This window comes from Zea mays, chromosome 2, assembly GCF_902167145.1.
Source record: "Zea mays cultivar B73 chromosome 2, Zm-B73-REFERENCE-NAM-5.0, whole genome shotgun sequence".
NCBI lineage: Eukaryota > Viridiplantae > Streptophyta > Magnoliopsida > Poales > Poaceae > Zea > Zea mays.
This window is the reverse complement of record NC_050097.1, coordinates 222,911,124-222,936,886: the sequence shown is the minus strand read 5'-3', so window position 1 is coordinate 222,936,886 and position 25,763 is coordinate 222,911,124. Positions and strand designations below refer to the sequence as shown.

The 25,763-nt window shown below is 47.5% G+C and overlaps 1 protein-coding gene across 1 annotated transcript; it reads right to left on the bottom strand.

Moving 5' to 3' along the window:
• Window positions 1-7,552: 7,552 nt before the first annotated feature.
• LOC100217024 (Heavy metal transport/detoxification superfamily protein) lies at window positions 7,553-9,050 on the bottom strand. The gene is made up of 3 exons (NM_001348787.1): window positions 8,890-9,050; window positions 8,737-8,812; window positions 7,553-8,647 (listed from the first exon to the last, which is right to left on the bottom strand). Exons 1-3 carry the CDS (start codon window positions 8,926-8,928, stop codon window positions 7,806-7,808), a joined length of 957 nt encoding a protein of 318 aa, NP_001335716.1. The 5' UTR covers window positions 8,929-9,050; the 3' UTR covers window positions 7,553-7,805.
• Window positions 9,051-25,763: the final 16,713 nt, after the last annotated feature.

Genomic DNA, 25,763 nt, shown 5'->3' with positions numbered 1-25,763 from the left:
TGGATCGAAGACCAAGAAATACATATTGAGAACTACGTTACCACGGATCACCAGATCCGCTCCCTTCCCTTCCGTCAGCAGTAGAGGCGCAAGAAGATGTAGAGATCCCGTCTCCCTTCCCATAAGCACGACAGAGGAAACACACGAGACACTGAATATAGGGTTGGGCCTCTGGCCTCTTTCTGATCTCTGTAATATGAAGGGGTGTACAGGTTCCTTATATAAAGATGTGAGACCCCTCAGGGGCAAAGCCGGTATTTGCCCACATAACCCTAACTAGGGTTACTTAACACTCCCCCTTGGGCGAATACCGCGACCAACACATGCCTCTTTAAAACTCCCAAAAACCCAATGGGAAAAATATGGAGAAAGAGTACATGGTGACGCAAATTGCATTTGCACTTTGTTGCCTCGTTAAAAACCTCATGTGAGAAACTTCAAGAAAACTCACCAAGGGAAAAAGAGTACAACAGCTGTCATCGGGACAGATTTCGATCCTCTAGGATCTAGATTCTATCGAATCTTCTACAAGGGCTAACTTTAGAAATGTGCTCCCCTGATCCTTGCAAAATCGTATCAATAAAGCAAAACATCTTCTTCTGGAAGTATATGCACATAAAGATTTAGCAAACAGATTGCATATCTTTGCAAGGACTATTTCAGGAACTTTACCTCTACTCACTTCTAGGGTATACAAGGTAAGTGCACGTATCAATATAAATAAGCCACTTTGACTGATGGTGTTCGATCGACTAGATCTATATATTTGATAGAAAGTTCCATAAAGGTTCACATATTGATCATCAAGCTCACGCCTTCAGGGCATAGAATATGACATTTATTGTCTCACGATTGTGATCAATATAGGCATTCGCTCCCCCTAACGATGACATCTGTCAAAGTCGTTATCCCTCATAACTCAAGCATATTCTTCAAGATATGTCTCATTGTTCGTCAGAAATAACGAGGATGGATGAGGTTGGGGTGCTATCATTTTCTATCTTACACCACAATTTTATACATAGTTGTGCAAAGCAAATAACATGTCCTTCAATAGGACTTAGGGGATAATATAGTTGCAATAGTACATATTCTAAATATGACACATCGCTCGAGGCGTTCATCCATTGCAACATCTATGATGGTGTAACAAAAGTCCATCTAAGATCGTAATCCATCAGGGATTTTTCATCGATCAGATACATCGTTATAGTCTGTCGTTCTGGCACAATGGGGATATTTTGCCAGTAACACCTAAACCTTATAGGTTTCTGCCATCAGGGCTTTAAAGGATACCGTAATTCCACATCTAGTGGAAATTACCATGAGTAAAACTCATGGAATGCACATGTGCTTATTCGGTGAACTTCAAGTCCTTTGGTACCTCATCTTATTCCTTTTCGGGTCTGTATGGGTCTTTATCCCTTTATAGGGATTATCAAACTTTGGTGTTCAACACAGACTTTGTTTCTTCTGGATAGGTTCCATCTAGGAACGATAGTCTCAACTATGAGATATTCTCCCTACACAGGAGAGTGATCATTCATCAGGAATGTATTATTCGGTATGAGATTTATATGTTGCATATTTATAATTCAAATATATGAGTCCTCCTAGGACCTCATGACGGATCTTCAGAATCCTATTAACTGCATATTTTAATTTATGCCATTTGCCAGATATATTACATAGCGGAACAGTGTTTATTCAACACATATGTGGGATGGGTCTCTCACAAGACCACTTGAACCATCGCATTCACCACACATTATCTCAATAGTGCCCATAAATGTCCGAACTTCAAGCTCGTGACTTTCATTTTGCGATTATTGGTTCAGCCTCGATTGCATTTATCATTGACCCGATAAGAGAGCTTCAAACACTCATGCCTAGGACTTTGTTTTGGATCCCTTTGCAATCTATAGAGGCAAGATAGGTGTCGACACATTTGTCTCCCACATTTAATAATGATCTTCGTCATTTCCCAAAACGAAAGATTCATTGTTCCGTATTCCCAGCACAATGATATTGCGCGCATTGCTAGGAACTTCATCATCAAGATGAACCTCTTCGTGAGGCAAATCACCATCAGGGTGAATTAATCGGAGGAGAGTTATCACAGACCACGTGAATCTGCAATCAGAATATATGCTTTGACTAAGGCTGATGGATCATGTTCGCAGGCGTCCCCGAGAATAGATCAAATACCAATAAGTCAAATGTGGATATGATATTAATCCCGGGTATATCCACATCTACATCAGGTAGAAGCATTCAAACCAATATGGTTACTCCTCAACGATTTCTGGCAAACTCCATATACACAGGAGTACACACCGAACGACAGGTTCAGTTTGGCTTTTGTGCGTTTAATAGAATATTGAGGCATTACACTACATGGGCATTCCTCCCCCTAATGCCGAGATGTTCTAAAAACATACAGATAAAATCCCCAACCACAATCATCCAGTTGTGGCTAATGTATGTTATTGTGGTGATTTATTTGGGAAATCTTACGCACATTACAGATAGGGGTTTTATGCAGTGAGCTTTGGACTTAGATTAATGTAGTGGCATGAATACTACATATTTGTCCTTCAACATGAAGGGTTAGTCTCAACATCCAGCGAGACACGCAACAACAAGTTGCTTCATGGTTACAATTCTGCAAACTTATTGTTATTATTACCAAATGCACGGTCAATCATTAAGATTTAGACTAATATGCACAACACTATTTTATTCATAAGGATCCTTCAGGGGCTCATGCATATCATTCGTCGTTTGGAGCCATTAGTTGACTTCAGATCAACAAGTAAAATGACCATCAGGGTCTAGCGCTCACAAGGACATTCACTGGTTGTATTGTGCTTTCAAGCACATAGGAGAATTTGCGCATATATAATGGTGGTAAAGTGCACGGCATCAGGCCAATGCTGCCAAGCAAAGATTTTTATATGCAGAGATGTATAGTCCAACTCATTTTTATCATTGCCCATGGGTTACCCAATTACTCATACATTCTGAAATTGGGTATCGACTTATGCAACATTTTTAGGTATTATAATTTTGAGAGAGAACTTATAACAATAGTTAATTATTTGTGGTGTTGCCAGCAGGGCAAACATTTCTCCTCATATTATATACCAAATTGTTCTATATAGCATTATTTCGATCTCTTCATTATTCAGCAAAAAGAGAAGCTTTGGAATAGAACAGACAAGCCAAGAATTCATTTTATCTGGGAAAATCACCATATAACTAGCTTTTGATGAAGCAAATGATGATAACTGCTTGGCAAGAATGAAAATAGGACTGGTGTCCGCCAAGATCCATCTTCAACAACAGATATTATTGCTCTCATACGAAGAAATCATCAGGAGTAGAGAGGATACAATAGGTCTCTACAAGATCTTCATATTTCTATCACAAATTATCATCACTAGTAGTCTAGTGATCAAGACATATGACTCTTCTGGCTACAAGGACCAAAGACATATTAATGTCTAATTTAGCTACAAGCTTTGTGGTGATGTGGGATTTTATAGTTATTTGTCTACTCTTCTCACTTCTGGTAGATCGGAGGTAGATAATGGTAAGCATGCCAAAGGGTGGAATCCAGTGTAGTTCGGCTACATAAACCCTAGGTATGTGTCCATTCAGGACCGACCTTTACCATTTAGCTTACAGTGTATACCAAACTTGTCAAAGGACTATCTCGAGTCAATTCAGTGACTATAAGTATTTACAATTCTGAGAGATGTATGCGGCACAAGAATAGAGGTCCTAGATAGAACGAGTAAAGTGGTTCGACGGGAACACACTATGGTTTTCACACCAACATAGTGAAAAATTTCTCAGAATAACCTCTCGGTATACTCGCAACTTCGTGTTGCTAGCGGTTACATGTCCTTTTATCTCATAGTTTGCTTCATGTCATCCAGCGACAAAGAGAGCAATGTGCTAACATCTGGTTGAGCAATGTATGGCTGAGATTTCTGATCTTAAATCATTTGGTAAGGTCTTTTTGCTTACTAATATAATCCCAATTTGTGATATCTTCTATGCCAAGAAGGCTTTTATGCATTATATTATATATCTTCGGGTTACTTCGAGTAAAACTTTATGCATGAGGAGAGAGGAGAGAATTAACTTATCCATGTTCTATTGTATTTCAATTTAATTTCCCAGATTATTCAAGCACTATATAGCTTGATATAGTTGTTATGGCCACTTGGCGATAAATATATAATGGCACACAACACAATCAAATAAAATATAGGGCCAAACAAAATTTTTATGGAGGTTGCACATAATGTGACTTTAGGGGCCTGAACAACCCACCACAATCCACGCGAGTACAAGCTCTAGCGTCTGGTGTCAACGCGTGTGCGGCCATCAGGGCTACGACAACACAACAAGCCTTCGTAATAAGCGCAACAGACACAATTATGACTCGGTAATCGGGGTACACGATAAGTCCACGCAACGTGCGCAACAGGCGCAATTGTGACTCGATGATCACGGCAGACGGACAGTGCCTACAGGGCTTGCAAAAAATACGCGACTCGGCGATGGCGGTCTAACTCAACGGGAGCGATCCGATTAATGAAGAGCGCGACATAGCAATCACATGACGCAGCCAAGTTCGAACGACACAAATATTGCGTCGTATTGCCAGGGCGCAGTCAATATTCAGCTAATGTCATAACTCAGCCGATTACCAACGCAGCCTGATCGGCGTGTCTGAGTACCCATTATACAATTTAATCGCTCGACGTGAGACTAAAAGCTCAACATAATATAAATATTAAGAGCGATTTAAGTATGCGTAATATAGCATTCACATATTTTAATAATGTCTGCTAATTATTTGCTACGAGAAATAATTATTAATACAACAATAAATATAAGAATTATGCATGAGCACAAGCACATCAGGTGCAAGAAGGTATTTTCCCATATTCAATCATGCATTTTAACTAATTATTTGCGACAAATAATTATTAGTTTAGATAGAAATTGCAATACAGAACATGCTTTATTCTATTTATTATTAACAACAGGAAATAAATAAAATAAATAATATAAAGCATATTCAAAAATTGAAATTGTATTAACGTTGATTAATTCAACTGTGATTTATGGGAAAAAATATTTAATATACGTATCAGTCCATACACGTACTTTGCTCCTTCTCGTGCCTTCCACGGACACGTGGAGCAGCTCCATTTGGGAGGACGCAGAGCACACATGCCGCATCTCCATGTGACCATGCCAGATTTTTTCTTTAACTGCCACTCGCAATGTTCTCACGGTAGGCTGGAAAATCGGATCTCAAAACTGCCTTTATGCGCATATCGAGACAAACTCCATCCTACAGCAGCAACGGTGGCGATCTTCGAGTCGCGCTCGTTGCTCTATCTGGCCGTCGTGGTGCTCCTCGTCTGCACTGCCGTCGGCGAGCGCCAACATACGAGCAGAGCCAACAGCGAGCCACGCCTGGCTGTGGGTATACGCTGTCGCACGCATCCTGTCTGCATGCTGGTAGGCGAGTGCCGCCAGCTCCCACCACACGTGCCAGAGCTCTGTGGGCGAGGCTGTGAGACACGAGTTACGAGCTCTGCAGGGCCGCCGCCAGCCATGGCACGTTCAGCGCAAGCCACATCACCGTCGCGTGGGCGCACGACTTCGATGAAGTGTGCGAGCGCGACTCCAGCGAGGTGCAGCCCCGGTGCGAGCACGCGGCCACCGGGACGTCCCTGTGCGGCTTCGACAGCCATGGCGATTGTACTGCTGCGTGTACGTGAAAGAGTAGATTCGATCTCACCGTTCCGTTGTAGAGGAATCGAAGCCTGTCGCGTAGGACAGTTCGGCTAGGCCGGAAGACCTGCCGATTTGATGAAGAGTTGGTGCAGATCGGCTCCGCAGCAACGTCGAGGTAGAGCGTGCTGATAACGTATTGAGAACTACGTTACCACGGATCACCAGATCCGCTCCCTTCCCTTCCGTCAGCAGTAGAGGCGCAAGAAGATGTAGAGATCCCGTCTCCCTTCCCATAAGCACGACAGAGGAAACACACGAGACACTGAATATAGGGTTGGGCCTCTGGCCTCTTTCTGATCTCTGTAATATGAAGGGGTGTACAGGTTCCTTATATAAAGATGTGAGACCCCTCAGGGGCAAAGCCGGTATTTGCCCACATAACCCTAACTAGGGTTACTTAACAATACATTTAATTCTCTCTATACCACTGCATCGATGTACGTGTGTATAGAGAGAGCACGTCTTATATTTTGGGACAAGAAGAAAAAGTGGTTATGCCTTATATTCTGAAACGGAGGGAGTATATTGACTAGGACATCTCAAGATATGTCTTATTTATATGGATTATATGAGTGGAACGTTATTCAGATTTAAAAAACGTGCTAGAGACGTTCATTCATCAAGATACATCTCTTTTTTTTTTGCACTTCTCTCTTTGATGTCTCTTAAGATACATTTCATTACATAAAAGAACGAAACATCACTACATATCAGAACGAAAAAGACTGAAAAAAAAGGAAAGGATTGTCCGGACCACTCTGTCGGACCCCACCGGAAAGTTGGGCGATGGCCGAAGCCCAACAAGCCTGGACGGCCCACGCGCGGTCTAGCCAAGAAGAAGGCGCGACAGACTTTCAGAAAGATTTGAGTACGATTTTGAAGGCTTCAACTTGATCCCACGCATACCAAACTTGGCAGAGCTCCTCCACTTGTAATTTTTGGAGAGCACGTCACATCAAAGAAGCAAATGTTATGTGAAAGAACAAAGGCATCACAAGCGAGGAAGCAGGACGTCTTGGCTACTACTCCAGCTAGGAGAACAGTGGTCCTCCTCAGCAAGAGGCAGGCTGCAGCTGCTGCGTAGAGCACGCACAGCACAGTGTACAAAAGGCCACAACCAATTAGACCCAATTAGACCGTGTTCAACGCATCCCGTCAGCCTCCCTCTCCGCATCCTGCCAGCCTCCCTCTCCACTACCTGTGAGAGCTACAGACATCCCCTCCGTGTTCAACGCATAACGCTATATGAGTCTTTACCGGCAACAGTGCAATGGAAGAGGCCGGTACTCTGCCAGATTAAGAGGGTGCTGTGGCAGCCCCCTTTCCTCGCTACGCGTGCGCGTCAGTGTTTGTTAGAGGAAAAAAAATGATAATAGATGATGAAAAGATATGGAAAATAATATTTTATGGTTGTAGTGGGGTATAGGGAAAGGATTTAGGGGGAACCGCTGTACAGGGTGGAGATATAGGGGGGAAGAGAACGCTGACGTGACACGTGAGTAAGATATAGAGAGAGAAATTTAGGGAGAACCGCTGAAGATAGTCTTATCATTGCCACAACCAGAAAGCAATCAATCAGCGTAGAAAAGGCCTGTCACTTTGATTACCCTCTCCTCAAAGCGCCGGTCCCACCAATTATGCAAATGATTATAACAGTCCGTATTTAAGCCTTCGCTTCATTGCCCTACCAACGACAAGGACAAGGTAACAGTACACATATTAAATTCACGAGAAATTCGAATTTCTGTCCTGTCCTACCACGAGTTCATAGCTGCACACAGAAGGAATGCAAGTGGTAGCAGTAGCAGTGCACTGCTGAACGCTCCTAGAACTAGAATATACTATTACCATCATCTGATTTTTACATGACGCGCTGATGAGCAATTCAAAGAATTAATCTCTGGTCAACAAGAGCTTTGACCGCCTAATTTTGTCGTGTAGATAGGTAGCGGCGGCGCGTGCGTGACAGACATGAGACATCACATGAGGCTGCACGAGTTGGCGTTGTCCTCGTTGAACATGCTAGACTCCTGCATGCCCGGCGGGCCGTACATGAACTCCGCCGGCACCATGGGCGGGAACCCGCCGTACGGCACCACGGCCGCGGGCGCGTAGTACGCCACGCTCGAGCTCGGGTGCGCCACGTTGTAGCAGCTCAGCACCGGGTGCGCCACGTTGTAGCAGCTCAGCACCGGGTGCGCCGCGTAGTACGGGAAGGCGCCGCCGTGCCCGCGCGGGCTCTCGGGCCCCGGCGACGCCTGCTTCTCGGCCGGGGCCTCGCAATCGCCGCTGTCCTTCGGCTTGTTTGGATTCTTGTCCTTCTTGCCCTTCTTGCCGCCGCCGCCGGGCTTGTCCGCGCCAGCCTCCTCCGCGGCGTCCTGCTGCTTCCCCGGCGCAGGGGAGCCCTTCTTCGTCTCCGGGGCCGGCTCGCATTTGCCAGTCTTCTTGTCCTGCTGGCTGGGTTTCGCCGCGGCCTCGCCTTTGTCGGCCTTCTCGTCCTTGCTGAGCTTCGCCGCGGCCTCGCCTATGTCGACCGTCTTGTCCTTGCTGGGTTGCGCCGCGGCGTCGGCGTAGTCGGCCTTCTTGTCCTTGGCCGGCTTCTTCTCCTGGGCCCTAGCGTCCTTGTTGGCGGCTGCCGCTGGCAACGCGGCAGGCGCGACCTCCTCGGGCTTCTTCTTGGCCTCGACGGGTGCCGGCGAGCTGGGCCAGAGCGCCGCCTGCTTGCCGGCCTTGTGCAGGCGCCGGACGAGCGCGTCGGCTTCCACGCTGCCGGTGACCGTCACCTTGTGCTGCGCCGCGTCCACCGTCACCTTGTACACGCCTGAAGGCAACAGCAACAGCTAGCCCGGTCAGTCAGCAGCCTGTCTGTCCTTCGCCAGCACGGTGAAACGTAGGACCGCACGCACGTACCTTCGATGCTGTGGAGCACCTTCTTGACCTTCTTCTTGCAGCCCTCGCAGTGGATGGACACCCGCAGCGCGGTGGTCTGCAGAGAGTAAGACGTCAGGCGATATGACAGGGAAATGCAGCGCGTGCGTACGTGCAGAAGAAGCTCTCGCTCACCGTGTACTGCAGTGGCTCTGCTGCTTCCCCTGACGCCATGGCCGAGAGCGAGGTAGAGTAGCCTGAGCTTCACTGGATGACCGGAGCTGATCCTCTGGCTAGCGCTATCTTTCTCTGTGTTGCAGTTGCAGTTGCAGGGGTGGCAAGCAATGCCAGGGGAGGGGGGGATGATTAGCCAGCTAGTAACATTTATAATGCCCAACCAGCGTAGCCACCGTGTACTGAAGGAGGAGCTCAGGAGCAAGTAAATGTTGACACCGACAGGTGGCCCCGCGCGTCGCAGGGGCCTCCGGCTCCGGGCGCGGATCTCGTCCAGACCAGACCCGCATTTGGTTGGTCACATCAATCATTGCGAGTTGGAGGAGGAGGCCGCCGATGATGATGCATCACGGTTGGCAGTGGCAGCTCCCTCATTAGCAGTTGTTGTTGTTGTTGATTGCTGGTATATATAACACGCACACGCACAAAATCGTCTATTTAGCTTTTGCAAGATCGTGCATGTGACCCTGATAATATTTTCTCTTTCTCCTTTTCTCTCTCTCTTTTATGCCAAATTTATGACTGAAGAGAATATGACCAACAGATACTGTCCTATGTTTAGGACCATATAGGCCAAGTTCTATATTATTTTTAAAAATTTTGTGAAATAGGACTCCTGTTTAAACAGGTTTTTAGCGTTACCTTTTAACTCATGATGAACTCATATAACCGTGGGCATCAATTGCTAGTTATATCTAATAACCAGTATAATGGAATCTCTGTCCGGCATGGTCACATGCAATTCTTCCTCTCTCAACATGTGAATGTTTGTATATATGGACTTGAGATATTATGTGTGCTTGCGTTTATGGACTTTAATATGATTATAAACTCCTCATCATCGTCCGAAGAGGATTCATCCGAAACTTGTGAAGAAATCGATTTACTTTGACTCATATCGCCTGGTAACGAATCTGCAATTATGGTTGAATAAGCAATAATAATAAATTAGCATATATATAGCGCCTGATTCTGTATAGTCGCCGACTGATTAAACAAATACGCAATTGTGCATGCAGATGACAGATTCCATGGGCGCGCACCGTACCCCCAAGCCGCCGCCTCGAACCGCGGACGCCCCGCTATCGCCAGCCCTGGCGTTGGGCAGCTGCCGGCTAGGGCCTGGCCGCGCCATGCCCGCCCGCGCGCATGGGGGAGGTGAGGTCGGGAGGAGATCAAAGGATCCACCGGTCAATCGGAGACAGGGGCGGGAGGGAGAAGAGGACTTGGAGCCTTTCTGCATCAAAAGCCGCACATGTCTCCCCAATTTAATTCCCCTGGTGCAGAAAGCCTGCCTTGGCATCAACCACCCTACTGTCTACTGGAGACCCTACTGCCCACCAACAGGCCTCTCTTTGGCTCCGATCGAATCCAGCGTCCCGTTTTTTCCCTTCTTTTTTCTTTCTGGAAAAGTTCGCGTTTGGATATCAGATAAAGTAATTATACCTTTAGATCCGGGGTCGACCCTTTAACTCATAACACACATTCCATTCCCTTCTCAAAGGAGTCTTTCACATGCTTTTTTATATCTTGATTGAATAATAAACCATCGATACCTCTATATAAGTTGATGTAGCTCATCCTTGCTATGGACTAGACCTAAAAGTTTAAACCGGATCATTTGGGGCCGGCACGATACGCCACAAAAACAAGGACTTAAAACACGGCCCGACACATCCCAAATGGTCGGGTCGTGCCGTGCCTCAATCTTAGGCATGACTAGATGGCCCGTGCTTGGGCTGGCACAACACGAACTGAGACACGGATTAAAAACTATCATTAAAATGGTTATTTCATGCTCCAATGTTTTATGTCTTCACAAAAAGCTATAGAAAACATTGTTTTTTCTTTCTCGTATGTTTTTTTACTCTAGAGCAAAGTTATGAATATTTTGAGGATGTATTTTTTAGATATATACAAGTTTTTTGTCCGTGCTGTGCTTAGGTCGGCACGACACGATCATCGGCCTGGCGTGCTTCGGGCGGGCCGAGCCTAGCCTTAAGTATCTAGGCACGACACGACACAACCGGAAAATTAGTTCGTGTTGTACTGGCCCGAAAAAGGTTAGACCGAAGCACGATGGTCCCGGGCCGTGTCGGCACGTCAAGACCCAACTATCAGCTCTACCATGGGCTAACTTAAATATCATATCCGTTAGACCGAAGCACGATGGTCCCGGGCCGTGTCGGCACGTCAAGACCCAACTATCAGCTCTACCATGGGCTAACTTAAATATCATATCCTTTGTCGGCGTTTCGACCCGGGGGGGGTCCTTGGACCGAAGAGTAAATTGTCGTTGCGTGCCCCAGCCCAGATGGGTCGGCGCGAGACGGAACACAAGGAGGGGGAAAACCGCGGCTTCGTGTTGTCCTGCGCCCAGGGTGGATGCGCTTGCAGTAGGAGGTTACAAGCGTCCGCGAGGGAGAGGGAGAGAGAGCCTGCTCGTTAGCCCGTCCTCCCGCGCGGCCACCCCCTCGTACGAGGGCCCTGGAACTTTCTTTTATAGATGTAAGGAGAGGGCCCAGGTGTACAATGGGGGGTGTAGCAGCATGCTAACGTGTCCGACAATGAGGAGCCAGAACCCTATGTACATGCCGACGTGGCTGTCGGAGAGGTGTTAGTGCCCTGTGCATGTGATGCCGTGGCCGTTGGAGGAGCGCTTGAGCCCTGTAGAAGCACAGCTGTCGGGGCTATCGGGACCTTGCTGATGTCGGAGGCGATCTGGCCAAGGTTGCTTCACTGCGAAGCCTGCCCGAGCTGGGCCTCGGGCGAGTCAAAGGTGCGCTCGTTGCTTGAGGAGGCCCTCGGGCGAGGCGTGAATCTGCCTGGGTCTACTGTTCCTGCCCGAGGCTAGGCTCGGGCGAGGCGAGATCGTGTCCCTTGAGTGGACGGAGCTTTGACCTGTATTGCGCCCATCAGACCTTTGCAGCTTGTGCTGATGGTGATTACCAGTCGAGTTTAGGAGTCTTGGGGGTACCCCTAATTATGATCCCCGACAGTAGCCCCCGAGCCTCAAAGGGAGTGTTGGTACTCGCTTGGAGGCTTTGTCGCACTTTTTTGCAAGGGGACTGGCCTTTCTCGGTTACATTTTGTTCTGGTGGGTGCGCGCGAGCGCACCCGCTGGGTGTAGCCCCCGAGGCCTCGGAGGAGTGGTTTGACTCCTCCGAGGTCTTAGTGCCTTTCGTGACGCCTCGGCCGGTCTGGTTGTTCCCTCATGCGATCTGATCGTAGCCCGGATGCATGGTCAAGTTCCGAGTTCTCGGGCTGGTATGTTGACGCTGTCAACGGTTTGGCCGGAGCCAGGTTTGCGAGAGCAGCCCCCGAGCCTCTGCACAGAGCGAGAGGACGGTCAAGGACTGACTCGGCTTTTATCATACGCCCCTTCATCGCCTTTCCGCAAGGAGGGGGGAAGCACCATGTTGCCCTCGGAGGGCGCCAAACATGGTGTCTCCAGTGAGTTGCTAACGGGTGATCCGAGTGGACACCCGTGCCCCGTTCGATAAGGGTCGGCTGGTGGCCCAGAGGAGCGCTCCAAAAGTACCTGCAAATGATTTGCCGAACCCGGTCCCGTTTGATAGGGTCCGAGGGCTCGATGCCTCCCTCTGATGGGATTCCGTTACATAATCGCTCCTGCTGGTCTCGAAAATGTCCTAGGGTACCTTGGGAGCGTAGCCCGAGCCTCAGCCATGTATCAGACGTACCCAGAGTCATCCCTCGCTCTGCGTGTTCTGGGGCGGCTGTCGAACCCTTCGGGGGGCCAGCCTTCGAACCCCTGATCAGTAGTGGGCGCGGAGCCCGAGTGCTCTGAGGCGGCTATCGAGCACTTCCGAGGGGCCAGCCTTCGAACCTCTGATCAGTAATGAGCCTGGAGCCCGAGTGCTCTGAGGTGGCTGTCGAACCCTTCCGAGGGGCCAGCCTTCGAACCTCTGATCAGTAGTGGGCGCGGAGCCCGAGTGCTCTGGGGTGGCTGTCGAACCCTTCCGAGGGGCCAGCCTTCGAACCCCTGATCAGTAGGAGGGCTCGGGGCCCGCTTCCTTCGCGGAGAAGGATCCCTTTCGGAGTATCCCCTTTCCCGGTCCCTGTAGCAAGAGAGCGAAAGGGGAAGAGGAAAATGATACAAAATTAAACGATGTGGCGCACCTTTTTTGACGCGATCATCATGGCAGAGGTGAAGCGTCGCCCGCTTCGCCTGCCAAAGGTGTCGCCTGTCCTGCCGCGGAGTTAATGCGACGAGACGGGTGGTTCGCGAGGTAGCCGTTGTGCGAGCCGTTTGAGGGACGGAACACGTGCGCGTTGTCTTCACGCCGTGGGAGAGGGCTCCCCCGCTGCTCTAGGAGGGGACGTGAGCCTGCAGATGATTTGACTGCTGCTTCCGCCCGCCTGCTGCCGCCATTACTGCTGGCCCACTTTTGGCCATATCGACCGTCGCGCCTTCTCCCGCGGTTGACTGACCTGTGACTGATGTGCTTGGTTGGCACTGTTGGGCCATGCGCAGGGTTGCCTCGAGTCGCGGCACCGGTTCCACAGTCGAGAAGGCGCGATATTGGCGTAAGTGGCGGTGCAGTTTTTCGTACATGACGTGTGGGCCTGGGCCTCCACGCTGGATGTGTCGAAGTCGAAAGGGTGCATCCCCGTGGTGCAGTTGCATGCCGCCTGCATGGCGGTCCGCCCTTTCACCCGCTGGTTTAGGCGAAGATGGAGGAGTGCTTGTAACCACTGGGCGGTTACGCGCTCCGCACACGGCGGTTTAGCTTCTTCTGTCCCGGGCCAGTTTGCATGACGTGTGGGACCCAGCCCCCGTGTCGTAGGGGGAGGACCCTGGAGCGCGTTGGTGAAGACTTAGTCCGCGACGCCTGAGGACGCGAGTGGGGGGAGTCGCCTTTAAAAAGGGATCGACCCCCCTGGGTGGTAGCCACGCCTTCGCACTCCCCTCATGCATTGCGCCCTTCCACCTTCCGAGCCCCCGGATGGGGAGCGCCCGCGTTGCTTTCGTGTTGCTGCTATTGGAGGAGCGCAACTTCGTGGAGGTTGGCACCTTTCAGCCATTGCTTGGCTTCAAGGATTTTCATCAGGCAGCCTGGCTGCATCCCCTCACCAATGGTCACACAGGAAGGTGACCACTGGTTCGATGGTGGGGAGAAGCAAGTCGGGCTGCGGCCTCTGTCCCGCCCTTAGCTTCAAGGATCTTCATCATCCTTGCTGGGGCGGGGGGCGAGCCGAGGCCTGCCTTCGCGTGGGCTGGCGTCCCGCTTCTTCCTCCGGCATCTGGGGGTGGAAACCATCCTCCAGCTCTGCGGAGGAGGTGTCCTCCAGCCATGCGGGGGGAAGGCGAACTGCTGCTGCCCGGCCAGGGTGCGGCATTCCGTCCTCTGTCCGGGCGACTATGGCTGGCCGCACCGGAGGGTCTCACAACACGTCGTACGCCGCGAGGGCAGTACTCGTGTTCTGGGACGGTCCCGTTCTCGTTTTCGTGGCGAGGACGGGAGTGAGGACCTGCCGGTGCGCTTTGGGGCGGCCGGCGCTCGCTGGTGCGATGTTGGTGGGCAGGTGGACGCCACCGTCGGTGCTGAGGTGGTGGCAGCCGGAGAAGGTTTCTCCGTCGACGAGATCGTCAGCGCCACCCGCGGACCGACCTCCGGCTCTTTGGCTTTGATAGCTTGTCCTCGCCCCTCAAGTGGGGACGCGGGCGAGGGCCTTGTCGCAGCAGCGTCTGCCCTGAGGTCATCGCTGCTGCTGTTTGGCCGCCCGGAGCGGAGGTCGTTGTCGCTGCTGATGGAGCGGGCGGCGGCGAGCCAACTGGAGTTTGTCGTCCAGCAGGCCCTTCAATGTGGAGGTTGTTCATACCCGCGGGAGTGGAACCGGAGTTTCGTTTGTAATGGCACCTTGGGTGCCGGTGTCTGTTCATTGCGGCTGTCGGGGCTTGAACATCTAGGTATTTGAGTGCAATACCGTGTTTCTTCCTTATTTCGAGCACCAGGACTCGCCTGTCGGCTAGCTGAACCGCTTAACCAAGTGTGAGTTGCCTTGTGCGGAAGGTGACGAGTGAGGTATCCGTATCCCGGAGGCGTAGGAGTCCCTCGGCTCGGTCGGCCTTGCCGCTTACGTGTACTCCGTCGTTTTCAGGATCCCGCTATCGAAGTAGTCGAAAAGTGAAAGGGAATTAGGCTTACACCTAGTTCCTATATAATTTTGGTGGTTGAATTGCCCAACACAAATCTTTAGACTAACTAGTTTGCTCTAGTGTATAAGTTATACAGGTGTAATACCTAAATTTGTAACTCATATGAAGAGAGAATATTTCCTTTATCTATACGTGTGTGCATCTCTATTTATCATCACATGTGACTAATTATGGTTAAAAATGAGCAAATCTTTACTAAGACACAAATAACCCATTGCATCATATTGTATTTTGTTTGTGCATTTAAAACAATAATAATATGAATAAAAAAAATAAAAATAAAATAATAATGAGAACAAGATTTGAAAAAAAGAAAGGAAAGAAAAAGAAAAGTATATAAATAAATGTACCATTTCATATTGGAATCTTTGGTTTGAATATTCAATCTAAAGTGCAAATTCACAACAGAGATTTGAATTCAAATTTGAATTCAAAAATAAGAAAGAAAAGAGAATAAAAGAAAAAGGGAAAGGAGGTTTTGGCTAATTGGGCCGGGAGAAGCCAATTCAGCCCATTCGCCCGCGCCCACCTTGCTCCACCTCGGGCGACCGCGCTCTTTCCGCGCAGACCTGCTGGCTGCTGACATCCGGGGACCACTTGTCAGACTCACGCTCGCTCTGGACTCACACTGGATCGTGGGTCCCAACCGTCAGCCCTACCCATTCCCTATCCTCGCTGCTTCTGTTTTCTCCCCGCTCGAACCGCGCTGCGTGCAAGCATGCCGAAACGCCAGGGAAATCCACGGGTTTCCGTTGACGCCCTGCTGGCCGCCTTCTTCGCCGTTAGCTGCGGGCGGGGCCCCGTCTTCGGAGGGCCGTGGTAGCCGGGCTATTTAGGCGTTGCGAGTGGAGCTCTCGCCGCCTCATTTCTCCGCGGCGTCGCCGATAGTGAACCGAGAAGATAGCCACCGCGCACGCTGTAGCATTCGCATCGTCGCACCACCCTCGGAATTGGGTCCCGCGCCTCGCTTTGTCGTGTGGGGTGTTGGCGTGGAGCCAATCAAGCTCGGAGAACCATCTGGGCGTGCGCGAAGGTGCGAAAGACAGGGACCCGCCCCGCCGCGGGGTCGGACTTCGATTTCTAGTCGTCAAACCCTGAGATTGGGTTCCTAGTGCTCGGTCCGATCCCAGGAACCTGGTGGTGTGGGAGATTTTCCTCGGGCGCCTTCGGAAGGGCGATAATTCCTCGCCGGAGTGCAAGCACAGCCGCAGATCCGCTCTCCTCCGTGGGCGGGCTCGCGACCTCTTCAATCGCCGGTAAGTGTCCACCGGATAACTATGCTAGCTGCCCCTCTACGTTTTGTGCCAATCTATTCTAGGATTTGGGCTCTGTGACCCTGGATGCGCTGCTCGTCGGCGTGAAGCCCACCGCGCGGGGTATGCTCCACCGTGTCCAGGTGCTTGGGGAGGGAGATGACGTTCTTGTCGTTGGATTCTCATCCAACGGTGGTGATTACATCCAGAGTTGGGGCAAACGCGACCGTTGATCTCTCGTTGGGCGGTTTTGATTACATCGCGACATTTTAAACCCGGCGCCGTCGGATTCAGATCGGGTGGCTCTGGGCACGTACCGGTTCGGTGTAAGGCAGAGCTAATTCGGGTCGCCCATTTCTAATCGTGCGGCTGAGATCTGCAGATACCCCTTCGCCTCGGCACTTAGTCAAAAGAGTCCCTGGGGTTTTGGGTTATGAACCCACCGTCCTCAGGGCAGTGCGGTGTGTCTTTGGTTCTTTTGCGCTTGAGCCCCTGATCTTTTCAGGATTTGAGGCCCAATCCAGAGAGAGCTCAAAATAGGGAAATTAATATTAGAAATCGATTTTTAATACAAAAATAAATCTAGAAACTTGTTTAATTCATAGAAAATGCATATGAACTCCAAATTGATCCATTCCAGTTCCAAAATTTTTATAATATTGTTGTCTAGCCATTAGTGTCTCTGTCTTAACATGAAAGATGATTTAAAATTTATCTAGCACTTAATCTTGTATTAAGCACATAAAACCTTAGAAAATCCATAACTTAAAATCTATACCTCCAAATTTAATGATTCCAGTTCCTGTGATCTTATTTTAATGTCTAGTATATTACTGTATATTCTATTTGAATGTTTGATGTGATGTTAATTCTTGTTATGCTATGTATGTATTGTGTTGATGCGAGTAGACGAGCAAGCCACTGTGGAACCTGAGGTTCAACAAGTTGAAGTAGCTGAGCAGGAGCTCATTGAAGGCAAGTTGTGCCCTTGCTCACTTCTTTTACCCATTCATGTTCTTATGATTCATAATGATCTGCATAGGTTAATTTTGATGGGACCCAATAGGATACCCTAGATTTCGACTATCTTTATACCTTGCTTCACCACTGGTTTTACTACTAAGTTTTTGGGTAGTACATGCTATTGCTTTATGTGGATTTGGGTATAAAGATATTTATCACTCATTTTTACACTTGTTATTATCTGTTCATTATTTTATGTTCATGATAAGATCATTATGTTAATGGGAACATGGAGAACCACCCGGGAAAACAGTGCTACCACAAGGGTTTAATGGGACGCCCTTGGCTGATTAACTAGGAAAGCTAGTGGAGGGCTGCCTTACCCGAAAGGGGCAAGGGCAGTAGGGGAGTGGTCAGTGTAGGGAGGTCCTTGGGTTGATTTTGCTGCGATGGCGGTCAGGCAAGAACCCTGCACTGGAGCTTCCTATAAACTGTAGCGGGTAGTCTGAAGCTAGTGGAACTTTGTAAAGGCCTCGTAGTGGTACCCTGCCTCGCTTCCTTGGTAGAGGTGTATGGAGTCTGATCAACTCCGTGGCAAATGGGTAACACGACTTGTGGGTAAAGATGCGCAACCTCTGCAGAGTGTAAAACTAGTATACTAGTCGTGCTCACGGTCATGAGCGGCTCGGACACTCACATGATTAATTTATGGAACTTAAACTTAATCTGTCATATCATTGCATTTGGGATTATTTTATTATTACTTTTATTTATTATTTCTAAGGTTTGGGATTTACTTACACTTAGTAACTGCTAATAAAATTTTGACCAACTTATAAAAGCAATGCTCAGCTTCAGCCTTTATTTCATTGATCAGCCTTACACTTCATGAACTCACACCTTTGGTGAGTTTATGCCACATTATTCCCCACAACTTGTTGAGCGATGAACGTATGTGAGCTCACTCTTGCTGTCTCACACCCCCTCACAGGAGAAGAACAGGTGGTTCAGGAGGAGCCACAAGGCGAGGAGTATGATCTGATCTAGGTGGCGTTTCTCAGTTGACATTGGCGCCAACGATCCTTAGTTCGTTTTATGTTTATTCTTTTATTTTGTATTAAGTCTTCCGCTATGTAATAAATACTCTGATGTTTTATGACATTTATCTCTATACACTCTGTTATTGTATATGTTGTCTTCTTGGCGCATGTATGAGATGCACCCGACTTTGTTCCTTAAAACCGGGTGTGACAGAAGTGGTATCAGAGGAAATGTTGACTGTAGGACGAAACCTAGATAGAAATGGACAACCCTTACCTACTTATCTCATTCTGATTCATTCTATACTTATCTTACTCTGATTCTCTCTATACTTATCTTGATCCTGTCTCACCTTCTACTGTTCTACTCTAATCATTCTTACCTTTTCTACTCTTAGACAAGATGGATTTCACACCTTGGAATTCCTTCCCCTATGTCATTTTGAAGAGATAGGAGACCTATGACAAAATTTAAATTTATTTTCTCTATTAAAAATGTTGGTTGATTGTTCTAATGATCAATGTCTGATTTGCTTCTTTGATTGATTGAAATAGTATAGACGGGCATCTTAGCATGTACCACCATAAGGTAATAAATTAGCTTTAGTAGGCAACACACTTAGCTAATGAATCCCCCACATTAACATTTCTCGTAATTACTCGCCTTGTCTACAATTCTTCCTTTCTTACCCTGTATTTCTAACCTAGATGGGCTACCCCTATAGTGTTAGAAGAGAGCACTATAGACGTGATCCTTGGTATGTCATGGTTAAGAAAGGCAAAGGCAGTTTATGCACTGTGCTAAAGGAACCATAGAACTCACCAGTTCCAAAGGAGAAAGATTTGAAGTTGGAATTGTAGTAACTACCGCTACCAGACTAGCGACGTTCTTAGTAGATGAGAAGTTTGTTGGTGACAACATCCGTGTGGTTAAGGATTTTCCGGATGTCTTCCCAGAAGAGTTACCAGAGATGCCACCATATAGGGAAGTTGAGTTTATCATTGATCTCTTACCTAGGACTGCCCCTATTTCTAAATGGCCATACATGATATTCGTAGAAGAGCTAAAGGAACTTAAGAAGCAGTTAACAGAATTATAGGATGTGTGGTACATTCGTCCAAGTTCTTCACCTTGTGGGCGCCAGTTCTATTTGTATAGAAGAAAGATGGGTCACAAGGGATGTGCGTGGATTATAGGACCCTTAGTGATGTCACTGTGAAGAACAAGTGTCCATTACCCTGCATTGAGGATTTATTTAATTGGATGAGAGGTGCAAAGGTATTCTCGAAGATTGATCTCCGATCAGGTTACATCAAATGAAGATTAGGCCTTCGAATATTCTTAAGACGACTTTCTCGACCCGATATGGTCTATATGAGTTCACCGTTATGTCATTTGGATTAACTAATGCACCAGCCTATTTTATGGATCTGAAGAATAAGGTGTTCATGATCTAGATAGATTCGTCGTGGTATTCATCGACGATATTCTTATTTATTCTCAGAGTGATAGCGATCATGAGGAACATCTGAGGTTGGTGCTACAGAAGTTACGAGATAATCAACTCTATGCTAAGTTCAGCAAGTGCGAGTTTTGGATTGACAAAGTGCCATTCCTTGGTCATATTATTTCTAATGGAGGAATAGCAGTGGATCCTGCTAAAGTGAAGGAGATAATGGAGTGGAGAGTGCCCACTACAGTTACTGAGATTCAGAGTTTCTTGGGACTCACAGGATACTATCGGAGACTCATTGAAGGGTTCTCTAAGATAGCCAAGCCTATGACATCGCTTCTGGAGAAAGGAAGAGAATTTAAGTGGGATGAGAAATGTCAAGAGAGCTTTGATCAATTGAAGGAGAGATTGATGTCACCTCCAGTATTGGTTATGCCAGACTTACAGAAAGGATTTGACATTTATTGTGATGCATGTGGCCAAGGATTGGGATGTGTGCTTATGCAAGAAGGCCACGTGATCGCCTATGCGTCTCATCAGTTGAGGAAACATGAACTGAACTACCCCACTCATGACTTGGAACTGGCAGCCGTTGTGCATGCACTTAAGATTTGGAGACACTACATTATGGGAACTAAGTGTCAAGTGTACACGGATCATAAGAGTTTGAAGTATATATTCACTCAGAAGGATCTCAACCTTAGGCAACGCCGTTGGTTGGAGCTCATTAAGGATTATGATTTGGAGATTCACTATCACCCGGGCAAGGCAAATTTGGTTGCAGATGCCTTGAGTCGGAAGGAGCATGTTCACTCCGCTTTTGTCGTCCAGCTACCCGATGAATTAGCAAAAGACTTTGAGAGACTCAATTTGGGAATTGTTACTCACACTGAAGGAGTTACCATTGAGTTGGAACCTACCTTGGAGCAAGAGATTCGTAAAGGTCAGGTTGGTGATGCTAAGATTCAAGAGATTAAGGATCTGATCACGGATGGTCGAGTTCCGGAATTCACGGAGGATGAGCAAGGTACTATATGGTTCAAAGATCGGATATGTGTTCCAGAGATTGATAGCCTCTGTGAGACTATATTGAAAGAAGCTCATGATTCTGATTATTCTATCCACCCTGGTAGCACTAAGATGTATCAAGATTTGATGCAAAAGTATTGGTGGTATGGACTGAAAAGAGATGTTGCTGCACATGTGGCTAAGTGTGATGTATGTCAAAGAGTCAAGGCCGAACATCAACGACCAGCTGGATTATTGCACCCATTGAAGATACCCGAGTGGAAATGGGAAGAAATTGGTATGGATTTTATTGTTGGACTACCCCGCACTCCAGCAGGATATGACTCTATTTGGGTAATTGTGGACAGGTTGACAAAAGTGGCTCATTTCATACCTGTGAGGACTAAATACACGAGAGCCAAGCTAGCAGAATTGTATATGACTCGGATAGTTTGTTTACATGGAGTGCCTAAGAAGATTGTGTCTGATCGAGGATCGCAGTTTACTTCTCGATTTTGGAAGAAGTTGCATGAGAGCTTGGATACAAAGTTGAATTTTAGCTCAGCCTACCATCCTCAGACTGATGGACAGACAGAGAGGACTAATCAAGTACTAGAGGATATGTTAAGAGCTTGTGCTCTTAAACATGGTGGAAGTTGGGATAAGAGCTTACCATATGCTGAGTTTTCTTATAATAATAGCTACCAGGCCAGTTTGAAGATGTCACCATTTGAGGCTCTGTATGGCAGGAAATGCAGGACTCCCCTGTATTGGGATCAGACTGGAGAAAGACAGTTCTTTGGGCCTGAGCTTATTCAAGAGGCAGAAGAACAAGTTCGAATGATAAGAGAAAATTTGAGAATTGCACAATCCAGGCAAAAGAGTTATGCTGATAATAGGAGAAGATTACTGGAGTTTAAGGAGGGTGATCACGTGTATCTGAAGGTGTCACCACTTCGGGGTATGAGGAGATTTAAAGTTAAAGGAAAGTTGTCCCCTCGCTTCATTGGACCCTTCTTGATCTTAAAGCGAGTGGGGGAAGTTGCATATCGACTGGAGTTACCCGATCATCTGTCAGATGTGCATGATGTGTTCCATGTATCTCAGCTAAAGAAGTGCCTCAGGGTACCTGAGGAGCAATTACCAATGAAGGACCTTAGTTTTCAAGATGATCTGACTTATGCTGAGTACCCCATCAAGATTCTTGATACACTGACTCGTGTCACGAGGAATAAGGTTATAAAGATGTGCAAAGTGCAATGGAGCCACCACGGTGAAGATGAAGCAACTTGGGAAAGAGAAGATGAGCTTCGCATAGATTTTCCTCACCTTTTCCCTAGAACTTCCTAATCTCGAGGACGAGATTATTTTTAAGGGGGGTAGGATTTGTAATACCTAAATTTGTAACTCATATGAAGAGAGAATATTTCCTTTATCTATACGTGTGTGCATCTCTATTTATCATCACATGTGACTAATTATGGTTAAAAATGAGCAAATCTTTACTAAGACACAAATAACCCATTGCATCATATTGTATTTTGTTTGTGCATTTAAAACAATAATAATATGAATAAAAAAAATAAAAATAAAATAATAATGAGAACAAGATTTGAAAAAAAGAAAGGAAAGAAAAAGAAAAGTATATAAATAAATGTACCATTTCATATTGGAATCTTTGGTTTGAATATTCAATCTAAAGTGCAAATTCACAACAGAGATTTGAATTCAAATTTGAATTCAAAAATAAGAAAGAAAAGAGAATAAAAGAAAAAGGGAAAGGAGGTTTTGGCTAATTGGGCCGGGAGAAGCCAATTCAGCCCATTCGCCCACGCCCACCTTGCTCCACCTCGGGCGACCGCGCTCTTTCCGCGCAGACCTGCTGGCTGCTGACATCCGGGGACCACTTGTCAGACTCACGCTCGCTCTGGACTCACACTGGATCGTGGGTCCCAGCCGTCAGCCCTACCCATTCCCTATCCTCGCTGCTTCTGTTTTCTCCCCGCTCGAACCGCGCTGCGCGCAAGCATGCCGAAACGCCAGGGAAATCCACGGGTTTCCGTTGACGCCCTGCTGGCCGCCTTCTTCGCCGTTAGCTGCGGGCGGGGCCCCGTCTTCGGAGGGCCGTGGTAGCCGGGCTATTTAGGCGTTGCGAGTGGAGCTCTCGCCGCCTCATTTCTCCGCGGCGTCGCCGATAGTGAACCGAGAAGATAGCCACCGCGCACGCTGTAGCATTCGCATCGTCGCACCACCCTCGGAATTGGGTCCCGCGCCTCGCTTTGTCGTGTGGGGTGTTGGCGTGGAGCCAATCAAGCTCGGAGAACCATCTGGGCGTGCGCGAAGGTGCGAAAGACAGGGACCGCCCCGCCGCGGGGTCGGACTTCGATTTCTAGTCGTCAAGCCCTGAGATTGGGTTCCTAGTGCTCGGTCCGATCCCAGGAACCTGGTGGTGTGGGAGATTTTCCTCGGGCGCCTTCGGAAGGGCGATAATTCCTCGCCGGAGTGCAAGCACAGCCGCAGATCCGCTCTCCTCCGTGGGCGGGCTCGCGACCTCTTCAATCGCCGGTAAGTGTCCACCAGATAACTATGCTAGCTGCCCCTCTACGTTTTGTGCCAATCTATTCTAGGATTTGGGCTCTGTGACCCTGGATGCGCTGCTCGTCGGCGTGAAGCCCACCGCGCGGGGTATGCTCCACCGTGTCCAGGTGCTTGGGGAGGGAGATGACGTTCTTGTCGTTGGATTCTCATCCAACGGTGGTGATTACATCCAGAGTTGGGGCAAACGCGACCGTTGATCTCTCGTTGGGCGGTTTTGATTACATCGCGACATTTTAAACCCGGCGCCGTCGGATTCAGATCGGGTGGCTCTGGGCACGTACCGGTTCGGTGTAAGGCAGAGCTAATTCGGGTCGCCCATTTCTAATCGTGCGGCTGAGATCTGCAGATACCCCTTCGCCTCGGCACTTAGTCAAAAGAGTCCCTGGGGTTTTGGGTTATGAACCCGCCGTCCTCAGGGCAGTGCGGTGTGTCTTTGGTTCTTTTGCGCTTGAGCCCCTGATCTTTTCAGGATTTGAGGCCCAATCCAGAGAGAGCTGAAAATAGGGAAATTAATATTAGAAATCGATTTTTAATACAAAAATAAATCTAGAAACTTGTTTAATTCATAGAAAATGCATATGAACTCCAAATTGATCCATTCCAGTTCCAAAATTTTTATAATATTGTTGTCTAGCCATTAGTGTCTCTGTCTTAACATGAAAGATGATTTAAAATTTATCTAGCACTTAATCTTGTATTAAGCACATAAAACCTTAGAAAATCCATAACTTAAAATCTATACCTCCAAATTTAATGATTCCAGTTCCTGTGATCTTATTTTAATGTCTAGTATATTACTGTATATTCTATTTGCATGTTTGATGTGATGTTAATTCTTGTTATGCTATGTATGTATTGTGTTGATGCGAGTAGACGAGCAAGCCACTGTGGAACCTGAGGTTCAACAAGTTGAAGTAGCTGAGCAGGAGCTCATTGAAGGCAAGTTGTGCCCTTGATCACTTCTTTTACCCATTCATGTTCTTATTATTCATAATGATCTGCATAGGTTAATTTTGATGGGACCCAATAGGATACCCTAGATTTCGACTATCTTTATACCTTGCTTCACCACTGGTTTTACTACTAAGTTTTTGGGTAGTACATGCTATTGCTTTATGTGTATTTGGGTATAAAGATATTTATCATTCATTTTTACACTTGTTATTATCTGTTCATTATTTTATGTTCATGATAAGATCATTATGTTAATGGGAACATGGAGAACCACCCGGGAAAACAGTGCTACCACAAGGGTTTAATGGGACGCCCTTGGCTGATTAACTAGGAAAGCTAGTGGAGGGCTGCCTTACCCGAAAGGGGCAAGGGCAGTAGGGGAGTGGTCAGTGTAGGGAGGTCCTTGGGTTGATTTTGCTGCGATGGCGGTCAGGCAAGAACCCTGCACTGGAGCTTCCTATAAACTGTAGCGGGTAGTCTGAAGCTAGTGGAACTTTGTAAAGGCCTCGTAGTGGTACCCTGCCTCGCTTCCTTGGTAGAGGTGTATGGAGTCTGATCAACTCCGTGGCAAATGGGTAACACGACTTGTGGGTAAAGATGCGCAACCTCTGCAGAGTGTAAAACTGGTATACTAGCCGTGCTCACGGTCATGAGCGGCTCGGACACTCACATGATTAATTTATGGAACTTAAACTTAATCTGTCATATCATTGCATTTGGGATTATTTTATTATTACTTTTATTTATTATTTCTAAGGTTTGGTATTTACTTACACTTAGTAACTGCTAATAAAATTTTGACCAACTTATAAAAGCAATGTTCAGCTTCAGCCTTTATTTCATTGATCAGCCTTACACTTCATGAACTCACACCTTTGGTGAGTTTATGCCACATTATTCCCCACAACTTGTTGAGCGATGAACGTATGTGAGCTCACTCTTGCTGTCTCACACCCCCTCACAGGAGAAGAACAGGTGGTTCAGGAGGAGCCACAAGGCGAGGAGTATGATCTGATCTAGGTGGCGTTTCTCAGTTGACATTGGCGCCAACGATCCTTAGTTCGTTTTATGTTTATTCTTTTATTTTGTATTAAGTCTTCCGCTATGTAATAAATACTCTGATGTTTTATGACATTTATCTCTATACACTCTGTTATTGTATATGTTGTCTTCTTGGCGCATGTATGAATTGCACCCGACTTTGTTCCTTAAAACCGGGTGTGACAACAGGTGTCAAAGGTTCACAACAAGCCAATCAAAAGACCAATTTTGGATTCAACCAAGGAGCAAAGGGCCAACCGAAGGCACCTCTGGTCTGGCGCACCGGACTGTCCGGTGTGCCACCGGACAGTGTCCGGTGCACCACCGGACATGTCCGGTGCAC

Excerpts from the sequence above, each read along its gene's own strand:
- LOC100217024 (NM_001348787.1), bottom strand. The coding sequence starts at position 8,928 with ATGGCGTCAGGGGAAGCAGCAGAGCCACTGCAGTACACG. Across the intron at positions 8,813-8,889 it reads CAGAGCCACTGCAGTACACG|ACCACCGCGCTGCGGGTGTC; the intron begins GTGAGCGAGAGC and ends TACTCTCTGCAG. Across the intron at positions 8,648-8,736 it reads GGTGCTCCACAGCATCGAAG|GCGTGTACAAGGTGACGGTG; the intron begins GTACGTGCGTGC and ends TGTTGCCTTCAG.